This window comes from Coptis chinensis, chromosome 5 (genome assembly GCF_015680905.1).
Source record: "Coptis chinensis isolate HL-2020 chromosome 5, ASM1568090v1, whole genome shotgun sequence".
Taxonomy (NCBI): Eukaryota; Viridiplantae; Streptophyta; class Magnoliopsida; order Ranunculales; family Ranunculaceae; genus Coptis; species Coptis chinensis.
Genome location: NC_141460.1, coordinates 44,991,549 through 45,013,571, shown reverse-complemented (window position 1 = coordinate 45,013,571; position 22,023 = coordinate 44,991,549). Strand labels below are relative to the sequence as shown.

General features: G+C 38.2%; 1 protein-coding gene and 1 pseudogene across 2 annotated transcripts in view; one reads left to right on the top strand and one right to left on the bottom strand.

Annotated features, from left to right (window-relative positions):
• The first annotated feature begins 1,649 nt into the window (after positions 1 to 1,649).
• On the top strand, positions 1,650 to 3,192 carry LOC147497630 (ATP synthase subunit delta', mitochondrial-like). The gene is made up of 2 exons (XM_086560037.1): positions 1,650 to 2,255; positions 2,622 to 3,192. The coding sequence occupies exons 1-2, from the start codon at positions 2,232 to 2,234 to the stop codon at positions 2,964 to 2,966; spliced, it is 369 nt and encodes a 122-aa protein (XP_086416163.1). The 5' UTR covers positions 1,650 to 2,231; the 3' UTR covers positions 2,967 to 3,192.
• A 2,179-nt stretch (positions 3,193 to 5,371) lies between these two features.
• Positions 5,372 to 22,023, bottom strand: part of LOC147497629 (lon protease homolog 2, peroxisomal-like) — a 28,470-nt pseudogene continuing 11,818 nt past the window's right edge. The window contains exons 7-16 of the transcript XR_015196861.1: positions 17,607 to 17,721; positions 16,583 to 16,782; positions 16,297 to 16,503; positions 12,250 to 12,380; positions 10,513 to 10,712; positions 8,849 to 9,151; positions 8,330 to 8,523; positions 6,840 to 7,085; positions 5,923 to 6,024; positions 5,372 to 5,770 (exon numbers count right to left, since the gene is read on the bottom strand). The product of XR_015196861.1 is annotated as a lon protease homolog 2, peroxisomal-like (transcript). The remainder of the gene's footprint in view (positions 5,771 to 5,922; positions 6,025 to 6,839; positions 7,086 to 8,329; positions 8,524 to 8,848; positions 9,152 to 10,512; positions 10,713 to 12,249; positions 12,381 to 16,296; positions 16,504 to 16,582; positions 16,783 to 17,606; positions 17,722 to 22,023) is intronic.

Here is a 22,023-nt window from a genome sequence, read left to right as displayed (position 1 = left end):
TTATTCACTCGGAATTCATACTAGTTATTGTTACAGATCAAGATAACATGGATCTAAGCCAATCAAAGTAAAGTTCTGAGGTGAAACACATAATTCACAGGAGATCTCCTACCAAGAGTCACACCTCAGTGGTGTCAGCTGACTCTCGACAGGAGAGGGGGCAATTGAGATGGTTCATAAATATCTGCAAAATGATTTGGTCAATTGGAATATTAGTTTCGAGTGAATTCATTAAATAATGAACAATGAGGACAAAACATACCTTCTCTTATCCTATTTTCATAAACAGGTGATGACCATGATTGTGGGACATCCTCCTCCATCATATCTTCGTTCTCTTGTCTTAATATCAACAAACTACCTTCTCTAATGCTTTTCTTCCTATGCACGTCCATCATCTTGATGAAATCGTTCTTATCTTCAATTGTGCAAGCATGTCCGGAAACTAGGTAGTTAAATCTAAGAGGTTTGATCTTTGTTACTTATTCCAAAAAAACTTTGAAGTCACCAAAACATATGTTCATACGGCAAGACCTAAGCTTGGTTGATTCACCTACATATGTCACAACTCCACTGCCAAGAGTCTCTAACATTCAACTTTTGCATGAAGTCGATGGCACTGTACTAACGTTCCAGGCTACTAAACTGGATTTTTCAGAATGTATTCGATGGTACAGTACTCTAATTACTTTAAATATTTTTTCAGAGACAAAAAGATGAACCAATTACTTTACAAGTTTGCTACTTTAAAAGTTAAAACAATCATAAATCAAAATACTCTAGTGTGGAAACTTTAGTTAAAGTTTCGAACTTCACTCCAAAAACTAACTTTTAACTTGGGATGTTAATGTTGCACATAAATGAAACGGCCCTAAATGAAACACATTTATGACCAAATACATCATTAATGAGCCTATATATCACAAACATTAAAGAATCGGGAGCCATAAAGTAAAGAATTTAAAGCATACATTATTAATGCTAGAATTTAAAGCGTACCGAGAAGCTTCAAAAGACACCTCGATTGAACCTTCTAAGAATCTGTTAGTTGGTGGAAAAATATTGTGCACTTAGGATGCATGAAATCAATTTCGGAATAAATGACGAAAAAGAAAAACAAAGACAACCAGTGTTCAGTCCGAACAAGGCCGAGATATTTTTTTCTCTCCCATGCATTTAATGCATGCAATGAGGTGTCATTTAGGAGGGGTACAATTGGAATTTCAATTTGTAGCTATAAAGGCAAATATGACAATCTGTGTAGGCCCCAAAAGGAGGTTCCACGCCCTATTTTGGAATGAATTACTGGGGGTTAGGGTAGGGAACGGGTCGGGTTCGGGTCGGATATGGTTATATCCGAATCTGAATCCGAATAGTTTCATAATATCCGAACCCGAACCCGATTAAAACCGAAATTTAATATCTGAATCCGACCCAAACCCGAACCGAACCCGACTAACCCGATCGGATAACACTAAAAATTTAAAAGAAAACCCAAAAAATATATCGGAACCCAAATCCGACCCGAATAAATAAACGGATAAAAAAATCAACCCCGAACTTCGGATTCGGGTCAAACCCGACCCGATTCCCCTGCCCTACTGGGGTCCGATTCTGGTATGAAACTTAACTCAATGACCTACTCCTTAAGGCCCACACAATTTTCAACTCTTGAGAAATTTTGCAATCTCTTCCTCCGACAAAAGAGTTATCATCCGAGCGAATAAAAAATGTTGCGTCAGGTGACCCGAAACCTTGTATCCGGAGGCAGCACAATAAGGACTAGATAATTTGCGACTGATTTAGAAGCGAATCCACCAACGGACTCGGTGGAAGAAAATTATTCCAAATATCGATCCACCGAAAACACCTCTTTCGCCCCCCTACTCCAAACACTATCCCATCTAAACTTACTGTCAATTTCGTCCTTCCTTATCCCATCTAAACTCGGTTTTTTTAATTTTATCAGAAGCTATGACCATCGAAAGAGATAAAGGCTTTGGTCACTGTCTGCTTAACGTTTGGTAGTCTCTCTCATACTACTTATATATGTTGATCACCATATTCATTTCTTTGTTGCCTTTCTCCTCATCTCTAGGCTTGTGCATCCTACCAATACTCCTTTGAAAACCTCTCTGATTCCATCCGTGGGTGTCGCGCCACTTTAAATTGTGGAATGTGTTCCACTTTGAGCAGTGTGAATTTAGGTGGGATTCTATCATGGATCGAGTATGGGTTGTTGTCACATTGTTGAGGTTGGGATTGAGCGCTCTTGCTGTATTCTTTGCTATTGTTGTACTAAATCCTACAGACTAATACTTAACAAACAAAAATTGAAAAAAAGAAAGTTTAATCTATGAGTCTCCAAATGGAGATAAATTAGTTGTGTGAGCTTTTGATGCTCATACAATATATTTGCGCCCTCACTCTAAATCCTCCCCATTCCGCTCCATTCTGCTTCAGTAAGTTTTTACTATTAATAGATTTTCAAGTAAAGCATTATGGCAATCCCATTCCTAGTCCAGTGTTCACTTCTGCTCCACGCTCTATTTGCTAGTATTTTAAACCATGTATTGTTTAGAACACTGAAATATAAGCATTAATGTTACTGGTGATTTCAGGTAGAAATGGTCATAATACCTGCAACAACTGGACAGATGGGTGTTCTGCCTGGACATGTTGCCACCATTGCTGAGCTTAAGCCCGGGGTACTTTCAGTTCACGATGGAAATGACGTAAGCAAATACTTTGTTAGCAGTGGGTTTGCGTTTATCCATGCAAACTCTTTTGCAGATATAGTTGCTGTTGAGGCAGTGCCACTTGACCAAATTGACGCAAGCCAGGTTCAGAAAGGGCTGGCGGAATTCAACCAGAAGCTGAGCTCAGCCTCAACTGATTTAGAGAAAGCTGAAGCTCAAATTGGTGTGGATGTTCATAGTGCACTCAACTTTGCACTATCAGGCTAGTGGTAGTCATGTTACACCTTCCCCGGCAGTTTTATTTTATTTTCTGTGTTTCAGTTTTTTCCTGCATAGCTGAACTATAATGGTTCTTCCGACTCTTGAGCCGAAAACTGAGTCTTTTCTTCTTTCATTGATGTGAGGGCTATGTATCCTCTTACTTTTTTTAGACTGTCATACTGATTTTGAAAATAAATACCTAAAAATGTCGGACTCATTAGCATTTCTTTCATGTTCAGCTTGTCTTAATTAAAAGTATTATGTTCTAGGAATGAGCTTGTTTCAGTGAATGCACATTTGAGTATGTCCCCATGAATACGGTTCAGTTCTGTGTCTCATTTATGAATCCAAAGGGATTGTAGTGAAGATTTGGTTAGCGTGATTATGCCTGGTACACGAGGTCATTGATTTGGATAGTTTGGTTGGGAAATGGCTGACACATCACAAGATAGCAAAATCATTGTCTCTGACATTTTGTTTCTTAGTACTCAAGTTTATTAACTTTTTTTGGAGCAAAGAAAAATCTAGTGCTACATGTACTCAGGAGCGTGTTGCTGGATTGTTACAAAAGCAAAACCAAATTAACAAAGCAATTAATGATACCTGAACTCTTGCAGTAATATTTGTAGTTTAGGACTTTAGGCCTTGTGGTTACCTTTGGTTGGTAGGTTTTCTCTGGCAAGTGGAAAGAGCTGGGACTCTCGGGCCCTCGGGTGTTCTCAATGCAGATTTCTCAACTTTCTGAGCGAGAATGCAGATTTCAACTTTCTGAGCAAGAAGGTTGGATAACTAATTATAAGCTCCGGTGTTGCTTATATATTAAGCACGTATCTTGTTTTGGTTAAACAACATTGACAAATGGTATTTTTATTATCTTTTGCTGGGGGTAAGAAAGAACATATATATTAATAGACGAAAAAGGCAAAAAATGCAGGGGGGGGGGGGGGAGGGAATAGGAGGTGACTCCTGGAAATCACAATGTTGTTCAGAAAGCCTCTTTCCCAGTGCGGCATTGCACTATTAAATGTTCTCTGAAGATTTTGAGAGGGGGTTTCCCATATGGACGTATTTGTATCTTTATTATATTTTTGATATATTGAGGTTAAACGTCTTCAAATTGCAGAGACGAGACAGTTATCATGGAAACATTTTATCATCCGCTGGGATTTATATGCCATTAAACAACTTTCCAAAGAAACAAAACAAGCTAGCAAAGTTTTGACGAGGCATCAAGCTAAGGTTCATCCACGACTGAGCATCTGACACTAAAACTTGAGAGTCAGAACAGATTCAATTTCTTAACTAGAGCTTTTTGCGGGAGTACCTATCTTCATGCTTGACACGCTACTGCTCCTTCAAAATGTTAAAAGGCCCTCCCCAAATAATTAGAAATTGCGAAGTTTTCTCGTCTAATAGGGGCTCTCGGCTTCTGCCCAAAGGTCACGGCGTCACCCTCTGTTACAAAGACGAAAAATAGTTGGAAACCAAACTTTCTTGGTTAACAACATAAGACATAACACATGCTCTCAACTTTTTAAAATTCCAACACTGAGCATTTGTAGTTCAATTTCTGTATTTTTCAAGGGCCTTTGGTTCAAGTCGTGTTGGTATTTCAATTTTCAAGTGATTCTCTAAATGAGTTTTCACTTATAAATGTCTCGTCTCTAAGCAGAAAGCTATATGTTCCAATTTTTCTTATGAAGCTTTTCAGAACGGACCCTTTCAGAACATGCAACTGAGTTAAAACTTAGAAGTGTTCAAAGTTGGAACAAAACCAAAAGTCCTCACGTAATAGACAAACTACATCCAGTATGCAATACAACCAAACATGACTTGACCTTAAGTTATTTTAAGCTCATTGCACAGAGAATATTGCATTTGCGTGTGCAACGCCTTTAATGTTTCTCATGAATTGGATAGTAACTCAAAAGTTGGTGTGAAGCTTTGTACCATAATCTCCTCAATTTAGTAGAAGTATAAGGCATACGTCTCCAAAAAAACAGGGTTAAGCCTCTAAAGATTTATCCACATCAGGTTGTATTTCTTAATCTTTCATTTTTTAAGTCCTTGGTAGATCCATTATTCATAGTACTCCACTTTCTTTTCTGCTTTAAACTGAGATGGCCAAAACTGAAAAATGACTCGTACAAAACACATATAACAAACAGGTACCACAGAATATATACAAAGAACAGATGCAAAAGCTGTCGGAAACAAACACAAAACTGAATGAGTTGCGGTCAAGAGAGCAGAAACAAGTTACAGAAGTTTCAAATTGTTGCAGTTTGTGCTGAATTGCAAGCAAAAATATTTGGAAGATTTTTTTATTAGTTTCTTAAAATCTTGTAATCCCTTCATTGGTATGACTGAAAATACCAGTAGGGCATCAGTATCTATTATGACACAACATAAGAATTTAATCGATGGATTAGATACACTGGATATAAAAATTACATTATGGCTGAGATTATAAGGAAACCAGTGCCACCCAACTTTACAAATAATACAATGGAAAAAAATACACATACCATCAATACTCATTCAAGACTGGATCACCGGGTTGTTTCTGACTATCTGGATCCAATTAATAAATGATTTCCCGCATTGTGATCAATAGAGAGCACTTTTGAATGATTTAAGCTCTATAAGATGATGCCGCCTGGAATGAGAGTGCCGGTTTCATTGCCTTTTGAAGTATGTTAGTCTAGTACAACATAGGTTTTATGTCATAATTTTGCATGCAATCTCCAAGGACATCCACCTTCAAATGCCTCCTCCAACACATCTTCCATCCTTTTTGCAAGCAGTATCTGTTTAGAAAAAGGATATGACTTATGAGAAAACCCATTGATGGATGTACACAAGCACCCTAACTAACATCTATATCTCCCTGTCGTTTGCAAGATTCCATGGATATACCTATTAGAAAATGTCAAAAAACACTAAACAAAAAGGAAAATACCTCCAGGCTGGCAAGAACGTGTGATGGTACTTCAACTAAGTCTTTCACATTCCTCTCGGGCAGGATAACTCTTTTGATACCATAACGACGAGCAGCCAATATCTGCATATTCATACAAATAGTAAACATTTTCTCCAATAAGAGTCAAAGTGCGCGTAAATACCATATGCATCCAAGTCCATTTTATACAAACCGTTAAGGCCTGAGAGACAGTTTTTTGACATTATTGATACTAATTACTTCCCATATTCTTTATAAATCGCTGAATTCAAATAACTATATAAAAGAAGCTTAGTTTGCTCCTTTAACAGCATATTCAACTAGAGGGTGGAAAAGGCGACAAACTATATGTTCCACAGGTATAAGGCAAAATAACAAATGGACTATGACGCGAAGTTTTTGAAATCGGGACTCAACAATGTATCTTGAAGTTGTAGTCCAGCACTACTGTCACAGAGTGCAATTTCTTTACAACATTTTCTCCTTTTCACCATCCTAGGTATAGTAGCTTATTGATCCAATAAGGTGCTCTTTGTCCTAATTGAATACTCATTAAGAGAAGTACGAAGCATTTTTTAATGATAATGAATGACTTTCTGAATAGTTTATTTTCCAAGGACTGTCAAATTCCCAAACAAACTCATAGAAATCAGAACTGTGCTGCATACTCCGCCTATCAAATACTATACAAGGGGTACCTCATTGGATCACCACTAAAAAGGAATTTCGCAGAATACAGAAATCGGAAAGGTTGCTCAGCTTGTTCAGTATACTTTGATAGGAGAGATTTCAAACTTACACAAAACTGAAGGATTCACGAAACAACATTTTTATTGATGAACGTGAATCATTCATATCAGAATCCCAAAGAAGTATTGTGTTGCTTAGGTAAATAGAAACATGCGTACAGAACACACCTTATCCTCGATACCTCCAACAGGTAATACGAGACCCCTTAGAGTCATTTCTCCAGTCATTGCTGTGTCTGCTCTTACTTTTCTCTGACTGAATAGTGAAACCAAAGATGTTACCAAGGTCACACCTGCTGAGGGTCCATCTTTTGGTACAGCTCCTGCAGGAAAATGTATGTGAACATCACGGCCCTCCATCAGGTTTAGTTGTCCAGCAGCTGCTAACTGAAGATCTGCTGCCCTAGCTCTTACCTAACAAATTAGAGAAACCTTTTACTTAAAATAAGTTATCTCAGGCTATACATGAAAATGAAAGTGCATACCAGTTGCTTCAAAAATTAAAGAACAAGCAAAGGAAGTTCAAGTACAGTCATACTGTAAAGGGTGTATGCCTCTATATCAATTACTCAAAATATCTACTTTTGGGTCCAATTACGTGTCGTATATTCATTCTTCACCAGAATTTTGTATGTTTGTATGCAAAGAGTAGGCACAGTTGTGTCATAGGCATACACGTCTACATGCGCATATGGACATGTTCTTGCACAGACAAGACACAGCCATACCCATAAGGAGCATTTCATGCAAGTTTGGGGATATAAAAGAGTATGATATATGGTAAAACATGACATTCTGAGGTAATAAAATTTGATACGATGATGCACGACTTCATCAAAGGCTTCTGAAAGAATAAAACCACAAAATATACACGTATACTTGGGCAGCTGGAAACTATCTTGGTAGTATTACAGATTTTCAAAAACTGATGCTAGTCTGCTAGGTGTTGACAAATGGCATTCATGGAATTGGTCCATCATGTGCAAATAAACAATAAAACATTTCCACCTTTCATCAATCAAATTTTTGTTAAGGTTGAGTTTAGGTCTTCTTAAAGAACAGAAAGTTTTACTTTATTTTTTATTTAGATTTGAATGAGAAGTAAGAAATCAAATGTCTCTCAAGTCTCAACTCCATGAATTAAAAAGTTGAATCCTCTCATCTTTTTAATTAAAAGTTGAACTCCAGAAAAATAGGGTGGTGAAGAGTAGTATGTCGTTAAAACTCTTCGATTTCCTTCAATAAGTTAAAAGTTGAACAACCATAACTTCTAAAAGCTAGATGTTCTTATTTATACAAATGGAAATTAAAATGAGATACTACCCGCAGAGAGAGATACGTCTATCACCCTCTGTAGTTGTGCACGTGTGCCAAGTTTTGCATGAGAAAGATTTAGCTGTGAAGCAGGCAAAAGCCTATCACATAGGTGTGAAGCCCTCAAGACAAAAGACAAAACCCCTTGGAAGATGCTAAGAAGGATTCAAGAAAGCGTTGTACATTTTGGGTGTTATTGGTACACAAGAAAGATTTAATAAACAAGAAAGCTGCAGAACTAGCAGGTACTATTTTTCATGACAAGCAGATGCAAAAATAGATTGTCAATGTTGTGAGCACATGAGCCGAATCAAAACATTATCAGTGGAGCGATAAAAGAATACCCAAGTTAGTGCTATTTGGGCTGATTCTTTGATAACATCGCCGAGTTGACCAGTGAGATGCAAATCACCCTTTCCGATTGTTGACGTGGCCTCAACAAACTGAACCTCTCCTCCGAAGGAGTCCACACAAGCCCAACTGATACTCCTGGAGTCGTAACTCGTTCTGCAGTCTCTTTGTCATCATACCTGGGAGGCTGCATTCCAGTATAACAAATGAGAACGCTTAACCGAGTAAATAAAAGATAAAATCAGAAATGGGCACGGAAAGGTGGCAAGACAGACAAGGAGCAGTTAAAGGGGTGTAATTCGGAGTGAGATTAGGTGCATTGGGGTGTAATTAAGGCAGGGGCCTTAACAGTAACACACCAACACTTGGACAAGCTTAATTGTTGAGATTGTATTTTTCACAAATTAGCCACCTACATGTACAGCTAAGCCACAACTAAATACTCATATTCCCTCCAAGAACAATGCTTCAAGAAAAGTATAGATTGCTGTAAACAAGAAGAAATAAATTACCCCCAATACTTTCTCAAGCATAGCCTCATCCACAACCAAAGCCGAGGTACTCCTGAAAGCATTTGATATCTCATGATTGTTTACACCCATTGGAAGAACTTCCATTTCTACTTCAGCCCCTTCAGCAAGTCTGGTGTCCAGCAGCGGTGCATCCATAGGATGCACATCCTTGCTGACCGAAATTGTACTTTCTTGTTCAGCAACTCTAACCGCTGCAGCACGAGCCAAGGCAGCTAAGTTCCTCTCCAAGTTTCTCACACCAGCTTCCCTAGTATATCTTTGAATTAGAAGTTTCACTGTGCCCTACAACAACCAAAGCCATCACATACTGTCAGATCAAGTGATATACATTGTTTCTTAATCACAGAATATGTTTTTCTAAATCAAGTTACGCCACAAGAAAAAAAACATAGTACAAAGAACTGACATTCGCATGACGTGAAGGTGCAAAGTTTGAGTAATAATTCAACAAAGATGCATGCTGAGATGTTTAGTATAGTCCCATATGGGATGTTTAAAGCATTGCAGAATAGTATGGAAGTTCCCGGGCCTCTCCATTCATAGCCAATTGGTTTGAGTTGGGTGCCCCAAAAGTTCAATGTGGTATCATAGCAGGCTATTGTATTTAGCCCAAAGGAGCCGTTTACTATGTTTCCCAAGTATGTTGTCCAAGTGTTAGGATCAAGTAACACCACGCGTGAAAGAAAGCCATCAGGACCCGGGCATCTATCACTTTCCAAATAACATTTATGGCTTCCCAAACCTCCTGCTATCCTCCAAAGGACCTCTTTCCTCATCAGAAATACAAACCACATCAAGTTATCAACAAGAAGTCTAGCTGTCTGATGAGGTTTGGTTCGGCATACCATTTCGAATTATAATCAACAACCGTAGATCATTTTCCCCGATCACCTCCTCTGCCTCTATAACCAGTCTATCAAGATAAATTTCTCTATGACTGGACATGGCACAAAGAAAAGATTTAGTGTTATATTGTCCCTCTCTAAGCCATCTGCGCAAAGGTTTTGATCGAACGTGTATGTGATGGCCTCCACACAAGCAAAGATTGAGAACAAAGGTACTGAGAAAGATCATTGGGTGTGATTGTGTGAATGCCTGGGATCATGAATAGTTGGAAGATGCATGGAGAATTGTATCTAAGGATCCTTGGTAAGCCTTAGTTCCATACTTTCATTAATGCATGTGTAGTTCTTGAGGGTTTGATGTAAGTGTAGTAACTTTGATTGTTTGCACGTAATAACAATAAAATTCTTTTTCCCTATGGTGCTAAATCTATAAATTAATATATTTGGATACACTCACATGACTACAGCTATGTGGACTGTAAATGATTCCAGTAGGCTGCCCTACATACATATGGAAATCAAAGACGCAAAGCACTTTAAAATGTCCAAAATAAGCATGATACCTCAGGAATCTTAGGATTATTAAAGTCGGACCATATTATCCAGAGCACATTAGTTGGACACATCAGACATCAATAATACAAGAGCACATTGTTTTCGATATTGCAAGTATATATTAACGTTCTATATGTTTGCATACAGCCAATTGACTATTATTGAGTTGAGTACGCTTTCCTACGAGAATATGGAAACCAAAGTCAATAATCAGTTGAAAATGTCAAAAATTTAGTAATATACCTCAGGAATCTCAAGATTATTAGAGCTCAGTCCATGTTGATCCAGAACTCTTGGAATGAGATCCTTCATGGCTATTTTTAACTTTTCTTCGGGTGTATATCCAGGTAGCTCAATGACCTCCATACGATCTAAAAGTGGTGGAGGAATAGGCTGGATCCTATTTGCAATCGCTTGAAAGGTCGAATGGAACATTCAAATAGCTGGTGGTCTTTAGTCAAGGCATCCAGTTTATGTTGCATATGCTCAATTAGAGTAGTCCAATGCATGCACACCAACAGGTTTCTCATATTACTAAAAGCAGAGAATCAACCAAATTAGCCTAGTAAAAGAATGCACACCACATTAACATCAGAACATCCACCACAATCTATAAGAAGAACTAAACCTTTCCCTTATGTAAATGTTTTTGTCAGTTTAATACCTCATCCAAATGTTAATACCACTCATTCAAATATTACACTAAAGGTTATGATCAAATTATCTAACACCACGTTCAATAAATGAATTTGATAGTTTAGCCATCTAAAACAATCAAGTTCGCAAGAGCAACATACTTTCACATCATAGGACATAACTAAGTATAATCTCGTATATACAATTTGTAACCTCATATTCATGTAAGCCCAAAGAAAAATAATCTAACACCGTATTAATGTGAGTGTAATACCTCATCCAAATAATAATATTTTTTCAAAAAGATTGTGATCAAATGATCTAACACTGCGCTAAACAAAAATGAAATTGGATGGTTTAGCCTTCCAACACAATCAAGCTTGCAAGAACAACAAATTTTGACATCATAGGACACGACTGAGCATTTTATCATTTATTTAAGTTACAACCTGGAAAACTGGGATTTAGATTTGATATTCAGTGCAAAACCACTTTTGGTTGTACTAGACGTAAGGATGGTCATGAATTGAAGAGGATGTTACCAATAGGCCAATATATTAGTGAAGGGCGGTAATAATTGAAGCAAAGGTGTTTTGGTAGAATACTATTTAACTGAGATTGTCTAATCAAACTGAATAAGTTACAGAAAACTGAAGTGTAATATTATACTATTGCTAGAACACCCAGTAACTCAGAAAAACATCAATATATTATGACCGAGATAAAGATGGTAAGATGGGTGGTAGGACCATAGGACTGAAGGATATAATATAAATGAAAGCATGGATCTTTAACTAAATTGGTGAGAAACTAAAAGTGAGTTGATTGAGATGCCAATAATATTAACACATCAAAATGGTTTAATCATGCAAGCAATGTCCAATAGGAGACATGGATGAACAGTTTAGGAGGATGGGGCCACCAAAAACGACGTGTGTAAAGGCGGTGAGAATTGCTTAATGGTAACATAAATCTTGGATAACCATATTGGACAGTTTCAGTCAAGGAATGAGATCCCTGCATTGCTCCCAAAACATTGAGATTTTAATTAAGTCAATTACCAAATACCAACCACCAGAACTCCATTTTATATGGAAGTTCTTGTGTTGGATAATTGCACTAACCAAACAGAGAAAACCAAGCAAATAGCAGAAAATTTTAAGGTAATACCTGTGTGTACAAGTGTATATGCATCTTTGTTTGTTGGTCATCTATGTTTGTTTGTTTGTTTGTGTGTGTGTGTGTGTGTCTTTGTGTGTTCATTTTCTAAATTTCTGTCCATATACACAATTTTGAAAAACACAACCATGGGATCTGGAATAAACTGTGGGGGGGAATGGATACTGATCATTAAATGTTTTGTTCTGCTCAGGATCAAGGACTTCCAAAAGTGCTGAAGCAGGATCTCCGCGCACATCAGAACCAGTCTTGTCAATCTCATCAAGCAGCATGACTGGATTGTTCACTGCTACTCACTACAATTCAAACATGAAAATATGTTATGTTTATCCTAATGAAACCTAGTCAAAAGTCAGAATGGCACAAGAAGATTGCTATATTCCTAAAATATTTGGGAAGGGAGCCGCTGCCCCCGAACCCCCAATGGACCACCCGCAGTCCTTAAATCCCCTCGGGAGATGTCCTCTTAGAACTCTAACAGACATCTTATATGCCAAACATTTTTAGGATTACAATCAAGGTTGAGCTTTAACAATAATAGAAGTTTAAGAATACCATTTTTCAGATCTTTTTACAGCTCCTCACATCTACCTAGTATAAACTGAAAATCAATGTGATGTAAATAGCAGTTGCTATTTATAGTAACTCACGGACATGTTATTTATAGTAATTCGTGTTTACTATTTTTAGTAATTCTAAGTTTTAGTTTGTTCAATTGTTTTTAGAAGTTGTATTAGTTTTAGGAGGTTCTTCCTAGTTTCCTTATAGGGTTAGGATTGATGTTAGTTGCCAATTAGAGTTATATTCTTATTTGGATTTGGAAACCATAGGTTATTATAAATAAGGCCTTAAGCCAAAGAATTCATTAGTGTTGATGTGAGTACAAACTTGAGTGTTCGAGGGTCGAATTCCTGTTTATCCCCTATTGAGATGATTCTAGGGTTGATTTATTTCAATTGAGTTATTTAATTATGTTTGTTGAGTGTTATTCTTTAACTTTGAGTTTAGTTTTATGTTAATTTTAATTGGTGTTCATCTTACTTCCCGCTTCCGTGAGTAGATTTCATCACAATGTTCGGTGCAAATTGAAGTAACTAGATATGTTTTAAACTGGGGCATGAGAAGGGAGAAGGCGCTGCAAATGGTGATACTGATTGATAAGGCTATAAAACTTCTATATGTTAAGAAAACTTACATAGATTCTATGTTCATTTCTAATAGCAATTAGGATGCATTTTCTTCACAGGTTCGAGCACAATTGTGTCGAAAAAATATATATCTCATTCCAAAACCAATAAAGTACCAGAAAATGGCACCAACCAATCAACCACCCTTTTAGACAATAGATCAGGAAGATGCTAATGATGACTACAACTCACATGATACAAAAAATGAAAAATCTATCCGCCCCACAAATTTATACCCGTTAGAAATGAAATATTTGAAGTAAACATTTCTAATCCCCAATACATCTATCAACGAGTCAAATGACACCTCTTTTATCCTGGGCAGTTAAATCGCTACTCGGTGGAGGTGCGAGTAGCGAGTAGGTCTACTCGGTCGGAGATTAATCGGGATTACTCGGGCGATTTTTTAAACCGCTACTCGGTGGAGGAGCGAGTAGCGAGTAGGTCTACTCGGTCGAGGATTAATCGGGATTACTCGGGTGATTTTTTAAAACACTATATTTCTTTACAAATACATGTTACATTACATATAAATTAACATTGAAATACCAATATGGTAACTGGTAATTGACCACTAGAATTTATATAAATTTCAGAAAAAAAAAATCAAAGGAATAAATCAGTAAACATATCACAGACTCACAGTAGATACCAAATAGTGTTTGGTGTGGTCGTGCTCTCTTTTTGTTTTTTACTCTCTGATTTAGTTTTTAATTAATCTGAGTGACCCAAATTATGACCACAGCTGTAATTAGAAACAATCCAGCTCTATATCTAAACACAGTCCCATTTTCATAACTAAACTTGGCATCAATAGTCCAACAGCTCTATATCTCTCTCCGTGATTTTTTTTTATTTATTACAAGTGATGGGAGAAAGAAAAGGGCATCAACAATTTCTTATTACAAGAAAAGGGACGTGATGAGAACTTGAGAAGTGAGGAGAAGAAAAGGGATGTGATGAGAACTTGAGAAGTGAGGAGGAGGAGAAGTGAGAAGTGAGAGAAGAAGAAGAAAAAAAAAATTGGAGAAGAAGAACCGTGCTAGCGTACCTGTGCTGGAGAAGACGAAGTGACGAACTGTGCTTTGGAGAATTTTGATTTCGCGAGCCCTAAATTTTTTGCTTTGGACCTTTTTTTTTTTTCTGTTTCGCGGGCTAAAAAAAAAGGTCCGATTCCTCACTATTAACTCGCCCGGGCCCAATTACTTATAAATTGAAATATCAGCCGATTTCTCAGCGATTTCTCGTCCCCGATCACTCATGGGGAGTAATGGACTGAACGGGTCGGCTAGGCACACTCGGTGAGTACTCGACGATTTTATAGCACAGCTTTTATCTCAAGAAATATCATATCCATAAGTGACTCCTTAGTTTTGTGTTAGAAAAACCTCCGGTTCGCTTTCCATAGGACCAAATGATCGCCTTTGGTAAGTGTCATGCAGACCATTCTACCTTAGAACCCAATGAAGATGAGATGATGTCCCTTCCCAAAGCCTCATTTACATTGCAAATAAAGGCCCATGGTTTGTCAAAAGTCAAGAAGTAATCGTTCCATATTCCAAACAATTAAGAACCAAATGATCCCCATCCTCCTCGATATTGTTGCATAGCAAGACACTGCATCCCCAATCCTGTCCATTTCAAATTATGTAGCATCTGGATCCTCTCCAGGTATCCTCCCCTAAGAAAAACAGCCACTCTATATCGCATTGAATTCATCCAAATCTTTTAATGCGAAAACACCTAATCCATTTCACCTTATTTCTGCAAGAACCCCACATACGATTTCACAGCGAATTTTCCCAGTTGCTTGTCCCAAACCACTTTACCCACTCACCCGCTTGATATATGAATATGATATTTAATATATTGCGAAGCTTTTCTACCTCCCAATCATTGAGAATTTTCCTAAAGGAATCATTCCAAACAAGGCTACTCCACTCTTTTTAGATAGTCAGCTATCATGGCTTCTTTGTTGGAATCAAACACTCCTTGCATAGAAATATGTCCCATAGTTGGTTTTGTTCTTCTCCATGCCACCATAAGCCAAAATGAAACTTCTAAAAACTTTTTCTAATTGCTTGTGCACACCATTAGGAATAGTTCTATAAATAAGATACAATTTGAACTTCAACTTAGAGTAGCCTTGAAACAATACGGGCCTCTCTCCTCTCAATAAGCATTTAGCTTTCCGCCCCCACTTAAATCGAGACTGGATATCTTGTCCAACTTCCCTCCATTTTGCCCTGGATTTGCTTTTTGCACCCAATGAAAATCCCAAGAAAGACGACGGCAGTCTCATACGTTTGCAAGTTCTACTAGATTATACCACCCCTGAAGACCATATTAAAAGATTCTTGATAGCACGAGACTTCCCTAATGTAGCACTAAGAAAAAAACATAGTGACATCCAAAAATTGCGAATGAGATTCCCCATCAAGTGCCGCGGCCTCTGCAAACTTGACGTCGTCTTGTTAAGGATCTCGGTCACAATACTATAACAGAAAGGTAGAAGAGGAACACCTTGTCGAAGCCCCATTGGAGATTTAGTTCCCCCTTAAGTTCCCCCTTACTAAGTATTGAAAACCAATACACTTCTTGATCCATCTTCTCCACAACCCAAATCCCACCCTCCATCACACAACTAAGGAAACTCCAAAGATAAATTACCATATGCTTTCATCGTATCCACTTTGATCATCATACCCCACCCTCTCCTCTTTAGCATCTGTATGCTCATTGTGTCTTACCTAGTGTTTCTACATTTAAATTATAATTGTTAATGTTATGTTAGTATTACCGCTGTTACATGTTAAGATCCTAAATCTAGCCATTTATTCTGGACAAGATAAGACCTCAACTACACATTAGAACATTGTGGATAATGTGACCAAATCTAAAGATCGTAGGGACAATGATGGATGTCGACAATGTGGAGATTCTGACCTAACAAACCTCAATATGCAAAGGCCATGAAATGAATATAGAGTGGTTTAGTAAAGAGATTCTATATTGAACTTCAAACCTTAAGTCCTTCTACAAGACGTCCTAGCATGCTTCCTATGTACGTCCTCCGATGCCCTCTAATATCAACCTCATCCTTGACACCACCAAGAGATATTCTCACAAATTTTCAGTCAAGAGCAGCTGTAATAGATGACGCCAAAGATGTCTTTCCAATGCCTGGTGGACCCACAAAGCATAGTACTGGACCTCTGGCATCTGGTTTAAGCTGCAATCCAACTTCCACAAATAAGCACTACTAGTTTCAAAAAAATATTAAATGTAGGAAGAAGTTTACATGAGTCAACCTTGCGAACAGCCGGATATTCAATAATCGTTGTTTAATTTTGACTAAACCATAATGATCATTGTCAAGACGCCTTTTGCAGCTCTCAAGTCTAGCTCATGTTCTTCACTAGCGTTCTGCCAAGGAAGATCAGCAAGAAGCTCCAGGTAGACATGCGAACTACTATATCCAGGTTGCTGAGGTTGCATTTTTCTCAAACGCCTGAAGTTATTAGTTGGCGGGAAAAATTATAAGAAATTGCCTCATTATGTATTTCTAAAGTTCAACAGATCATTATATTTTAAAAAATAAGGAATAAAAAATGGTTGACATCTTTAACGAGCAACATTCAACAAAATTCAAGCTATGTCGAAGAACATTTTGGTCAAGTTTTTATTTTATTTTTTTTATCAGTAAATATATGTTTTGTTGATATTATCATATAGAAACAATAAAAAGTTGGAAGAAGCATGTCCTTACAAAAAGAAAAAATAACAACAAATGTACAAAAGTTGTGGAACACAAAAGACTCGCGTCAAAATGTCTTCTCATGTACAAATGAAGTGCTCAAAAGGAATATTACTAGTTTCCTCATGACAATGTATAACTTCGTGGAGGTAAAGGCCCCATTTGACATTGCTTATTTTCAAAATAAAACAGATTTCAAGAAACATCAGAATTACTGCTTTTAAGGGCATTACTTACAAAAACGCTTTTTCTAAAAAGTTCAAAATTAGATAGAAAAAAACATCAAAATGGTGCTTTGAGTTATCTTCTTTTGAATTAGTTTTTGTTATTTTTTTAATCTGCTTTTTTAAATTGCTAAACAACATTACAATAAAATATCTGCTTTTAAAACATCCTAAAGCTGCTTTTAAGCAATACCAAATGGCCCCAACGTCTTGGAGGAAGAGTTAAACATAACAAAGGAAAAGAATGCAAACAATTAAATACTGACAAACTGCCCTTTTGAGTTTCCCATAAAACTATTTGTAGATAAAGCAATGGACAACTATAATGATAAGAACATAAAATGCATCAGAAACTCCCTTTGTGCATGCTTCCAAACATTTGGAGGCATGCACTCACTCAGATCTTTCTTTCCAGGGCAGCCACATCATCCTCATCATCATCACCGAGCTCCTCTTTTATGGCCCTCATCTGGATAATGTATTTACACGAAAGCCAAAAGATAAAAAGACAATTTTGATTCCAACCAAAGAAGAAACGGAAGAAACTAAACATATCTATTTGTTTTTTTTTGATAAGTGATCTTTATTAAGAGGGTTGTGCAAAGCACAAAATATACAAAATTAAAGAAAACAAAACTAAAACAGTGAGTGAGGACCTCACTTGTTTACAAAAAACATAACAAAACTAACAACCCTCCAAAGACCCCATAATCACTCTCCGGTTAAGACATGTGACTAGTCTAAAACAAGGTCTTTGAACCTGTAATTCCTTCTTTGATATGTAGTGGACATCCAATGCCACAGTAGCCCTTTAACCTCTAGCACAGTACTCCGAACTGCTAACACTGTACCCCTGAATATATGATTGTTTCTTGTTTTCCACAACACCCAAATAGTAGCATACGGTAAAAGACGCCATATCTTGTCCCCAAAGCATCCGTATCTTTTCCTCGGCCATAGTGATAGAAAATCTTGTAACGACTCAGCTTGAGCAAGAAGTGGAAAAGCTATTACCCTTGGTTGTGTCAATTCTGCCCACACGTCTAAAGCATAAGAGCAGTGTAGGAAAAGATGACAAATATCCTCATCAAAAGTGTCACACATTGTACATACTGGAGACACCATAGTTCCCCTATGTCTAAGAATATCAGCAGTGAGAATGCAACTCGAAACGGCCTCCCAAAAGAAAATTCTCACCTTCAAAGATATGGGAACCCGCCACACCAACTTAGTGGGAAAAGAGGGGGGTTGGTATTCTTGGTCTCTACCTTCAGCAATTAGTGTACCATAGAAAGTGCTTACCGAGAAGATACCATCCTTCGTTGAGCGCCACAAACACTTATCTTCCTGGTCAGTTATCACCACCGTTTCCAAAAGCATGACCAAGTCGGCATATTGCTGCACCTCCCAATCGTTGCTACCTCTCCTTAGAAACAAGTTCCACGCCATTTGATTGTTTACAACTTGTGCATGCTCACGGATCAAGCTCCTTTTGTTATTAGATGCTTGGTAAATATGAGGAAAAAGTTCAGCCAAGGACTTATCGCCGACCCAATCATCCAACCAAAAGAGGCATTTGTTACCACTACCCACTTTGAACTGAATTCCTTTTTTGAAAGTGGGTAAGACACTAAAGATACCTCTCCACAGGCTACATCCCTAGGGTTGATTTACACTATTAGGCCACCAGCAATGTTGAGCATATCCATACTTCACGCTAATCACTTCACGCCACAGGGAACCCTCTTTCATTAAGTACCTCCATAACCAACGACCTTTAAGAGCTTGATTCATTGTTACTAAACTTCGGATCCCCAGACCACCTTCCTCCTTAGATGCACAAACCTTTTTCCAGTGGACAAGATGGTACTTTCTGTGAGTTTCTATAGAACCCCATATGAAATCCCGAATCCGTCGCTCAATCACTTCAGCCACGCTTTTTGGAATTGTGAATAAGGACAAAGTATATAGGCAGACTAGAAAGAACAGTACTGGCTAGGATCAGCCTTGCACCTTTAGATAACATTCTACTACGCCATCCTCCTAGACGTCTTTGTACATTCTCAATAACTGGTTCCCACACCTTCCTATTCTTGTAATTAGCCCCTAGTGGTAGCCCCAAGTACCGACATGGTAAAATCCCAATAGAGCATCCCATTACTTGTGCCAACGAATTCATGTTATCCACCTTACCCACTTCGAATATCGAAGTCTTTGACATGTTGGTTTTCAGCCCAGAAACTGCTTCAAAAATGAGAAGGAGAGCTTTGACTACAAGCAACTGCGGCACTGAAGCTTCAATCAAGAACAAAGTATCATCGGCGAACTGAAGCACTGCTATCTCTGGACCATTAACTGCTGGTTTGAAACCTTTTATGTAGCCCAAAGCCATTGCTTTCGTAACCATCTTTGTGAGAGCTTCCATTACTATATTGAACAAAAATGGCGATATTGGGTCACCTTGACGCAAACCCCTTTGATTTCTGAAAAACCCGGTTGGTGAGCCATCCACTAGAACAGAGAAAGAAGCTGAAGTAATGCACCTATGAATCCAATTCCGGTATCTCTCGCCGAACCCCATCCTTTTAAGTAAGTAATCCAGAAAAGACCAGTTTACATGATCGTAGGCTTTCGAAATATCAACCTTACATAGAATGCCATTCTCTTTGTTCTTCAGCCTAGTGTCAATGCATTCATTCGCAATCAGTGGCCCATCCAAGATTTGTCTACCACCTATGAAAGCGCTTTGTTGTATTGAAATAATAGATGTCAGTATAACACGCAGCCTGGTTGCAAGAACCTTGGAAATTACCATATAGATACCTCCCACCAAACTTATCGGTCTGAAATCCGTGAGTGAAAGGGTGCCCACCTTCTTAGGTATTCGTGTGATAAAAGTTGTGCTATTTCTTCTATCCAAAGTTGCATGATCTTGAAATTCTTTAAACACCGCCATGATATTGTCTTTTAGAAAATGCCAACACTTCTTGAAAACACACATCTGAAAACCATCGGGCCCAGGTGCTTTATCACCCCCTAGTTCAGAGATAGCTGTCAACACTTCTTCTTCAGTGATTTCTGCTTCCAACCCCCTTGTTTGTTCCTCTGATAACACATTAAACTCTAGTGCATCTAATTCCGGTCTCACTAATGGGTCTTCCGAGTAGAGAGCTTCATAGTATTCAGCTACGTGCTCTCTAATGCAGTCTTTGTCACTGACCTCGCTGCCGTCGATCATTAAGCTATTGATACTGTTGATCTTGTTTCTTGCATTGGCGGTTTTATGGAAGAAACTTGTGTTACTTTCCCCCTCTTTAAAGTACTTCGTTCGAGATTTTTGCCGCCAAGAAATCTCTTCCTTTCTCATCAATACTTGTAGTTCACATCTAAGGTTCGCTCTATGAACCTCCTCATCTGAAGACAAAGATGATACTTCCTCTTTATGATCCAGCTCATCTAAGGTTCGCTCTAAGTTTTTTATAAGTTGATCCACTCTCCCAAAGCACTCCCTGTTCCACACCTTCAACTTGTTCTTTAATTCTTTAATCTTGCACCACCAAACAAAACTTGGAGAGCCTTCAAAAGAAAAGGACAGCCACCACTCCTCCATGAGAGTAATCAGCGTAGGGTCTTCAAACCACATGAGTTCAAATCTGAAGGGAATAGGGCCTCTTTGTGAGTGAGAGCTGTCCAGAACTATCACCCTATGATCTGAAATAAACTTGGATTGTGCAAACTCCTTTGCATTCGAAAACTGGTTATCCCATTCAATGGATGCAAGAAAACGATCAATGCGGCTAAGACCTCTTCTATCGGACCATGTGTAAAGTGCACCATTCAAAGGAAAATCAATCAAGCAGTTCCTTGTAACAAAATCATCGAACAATTGCATAGGCCTTGTGATTCTACATCCTCCAGCCCTTTCATGACTAAAACGGACAAGGTTAAAGTCCCCTCCCAGACACCACGGCAATTGAGACCACGCCCTTACATCTTCGAGTTCTTCCATGAAATGATGCCTGTTAGTGTCGTCATTAGGACCGTACACACTTGTCAAAAGCCAAGAAAAACCAGTCAACTTCATAGTACATTCCACAGAAAGAGAATATGCCCCGTGTAGTTCATCCAACACTTCCATTACATCTGAGTCCCAAGCAATAACAATACCCCCTGATAAACCAATAGCAGGTACATGAATATACTTCCACGGATGTCTCCACAGATCCTCGAGCACTATATTTGAATCCATTCCCAACTTTGTTTCCTGTACAAGGAAAGCAATAGGTTTATTTTCGTTCATAACCCTCTGCACATTATTACAAGTTTCATCATTACCAAGACCCCTTACATTCCAAGAAATCAGTTTAATCGACATGATCAACGTCCATTTCCCTTATCTGAACCCCATTGTGTACGCTCGATTCCCCACTCAACTTGTTCGCTTCCATAAAGTTTTCCTCCGCTAACTCACCGAAAAGTTTTTCCAACCCCATTCTTCCTGTTTGAGAAGAAATACCCAAATTTCTAGCTATCGGGACAACCATAAACTTTATCCAGTCATTGATATCTTCCAAATTCTTGCAATTATATAATCTTCCTGCCAAAACTCCGACATCCATTGAGTGAGTCTGTGAAGTGTTGACCCCCTCAACCTGATTTTGATCTTCTAGTTCTCTCCTTAGATCCGAAAATGAACGAAGCACCGGCTGGGATTTTTCTCCTACTTCGAGCACTGGAGTGGAAGGATTAGACTGTATAGGTGGTGACTCCC

Bases quoted from the DNA above. Each gene is read 5' to 3' on its own strand.
- LOC147497630 (XM_086560037.1), top strand. From the start codon at position 2,232: ATGGGTTGTTGTCACATTGTTGAG. The intron at 2,256-2,621 runs GTTGGGATTGAG...TGGTGATTTCAG, and splicing joins GTTGTTGTCACATTGTTGAG to GTAGAAATGGTCATAATACC.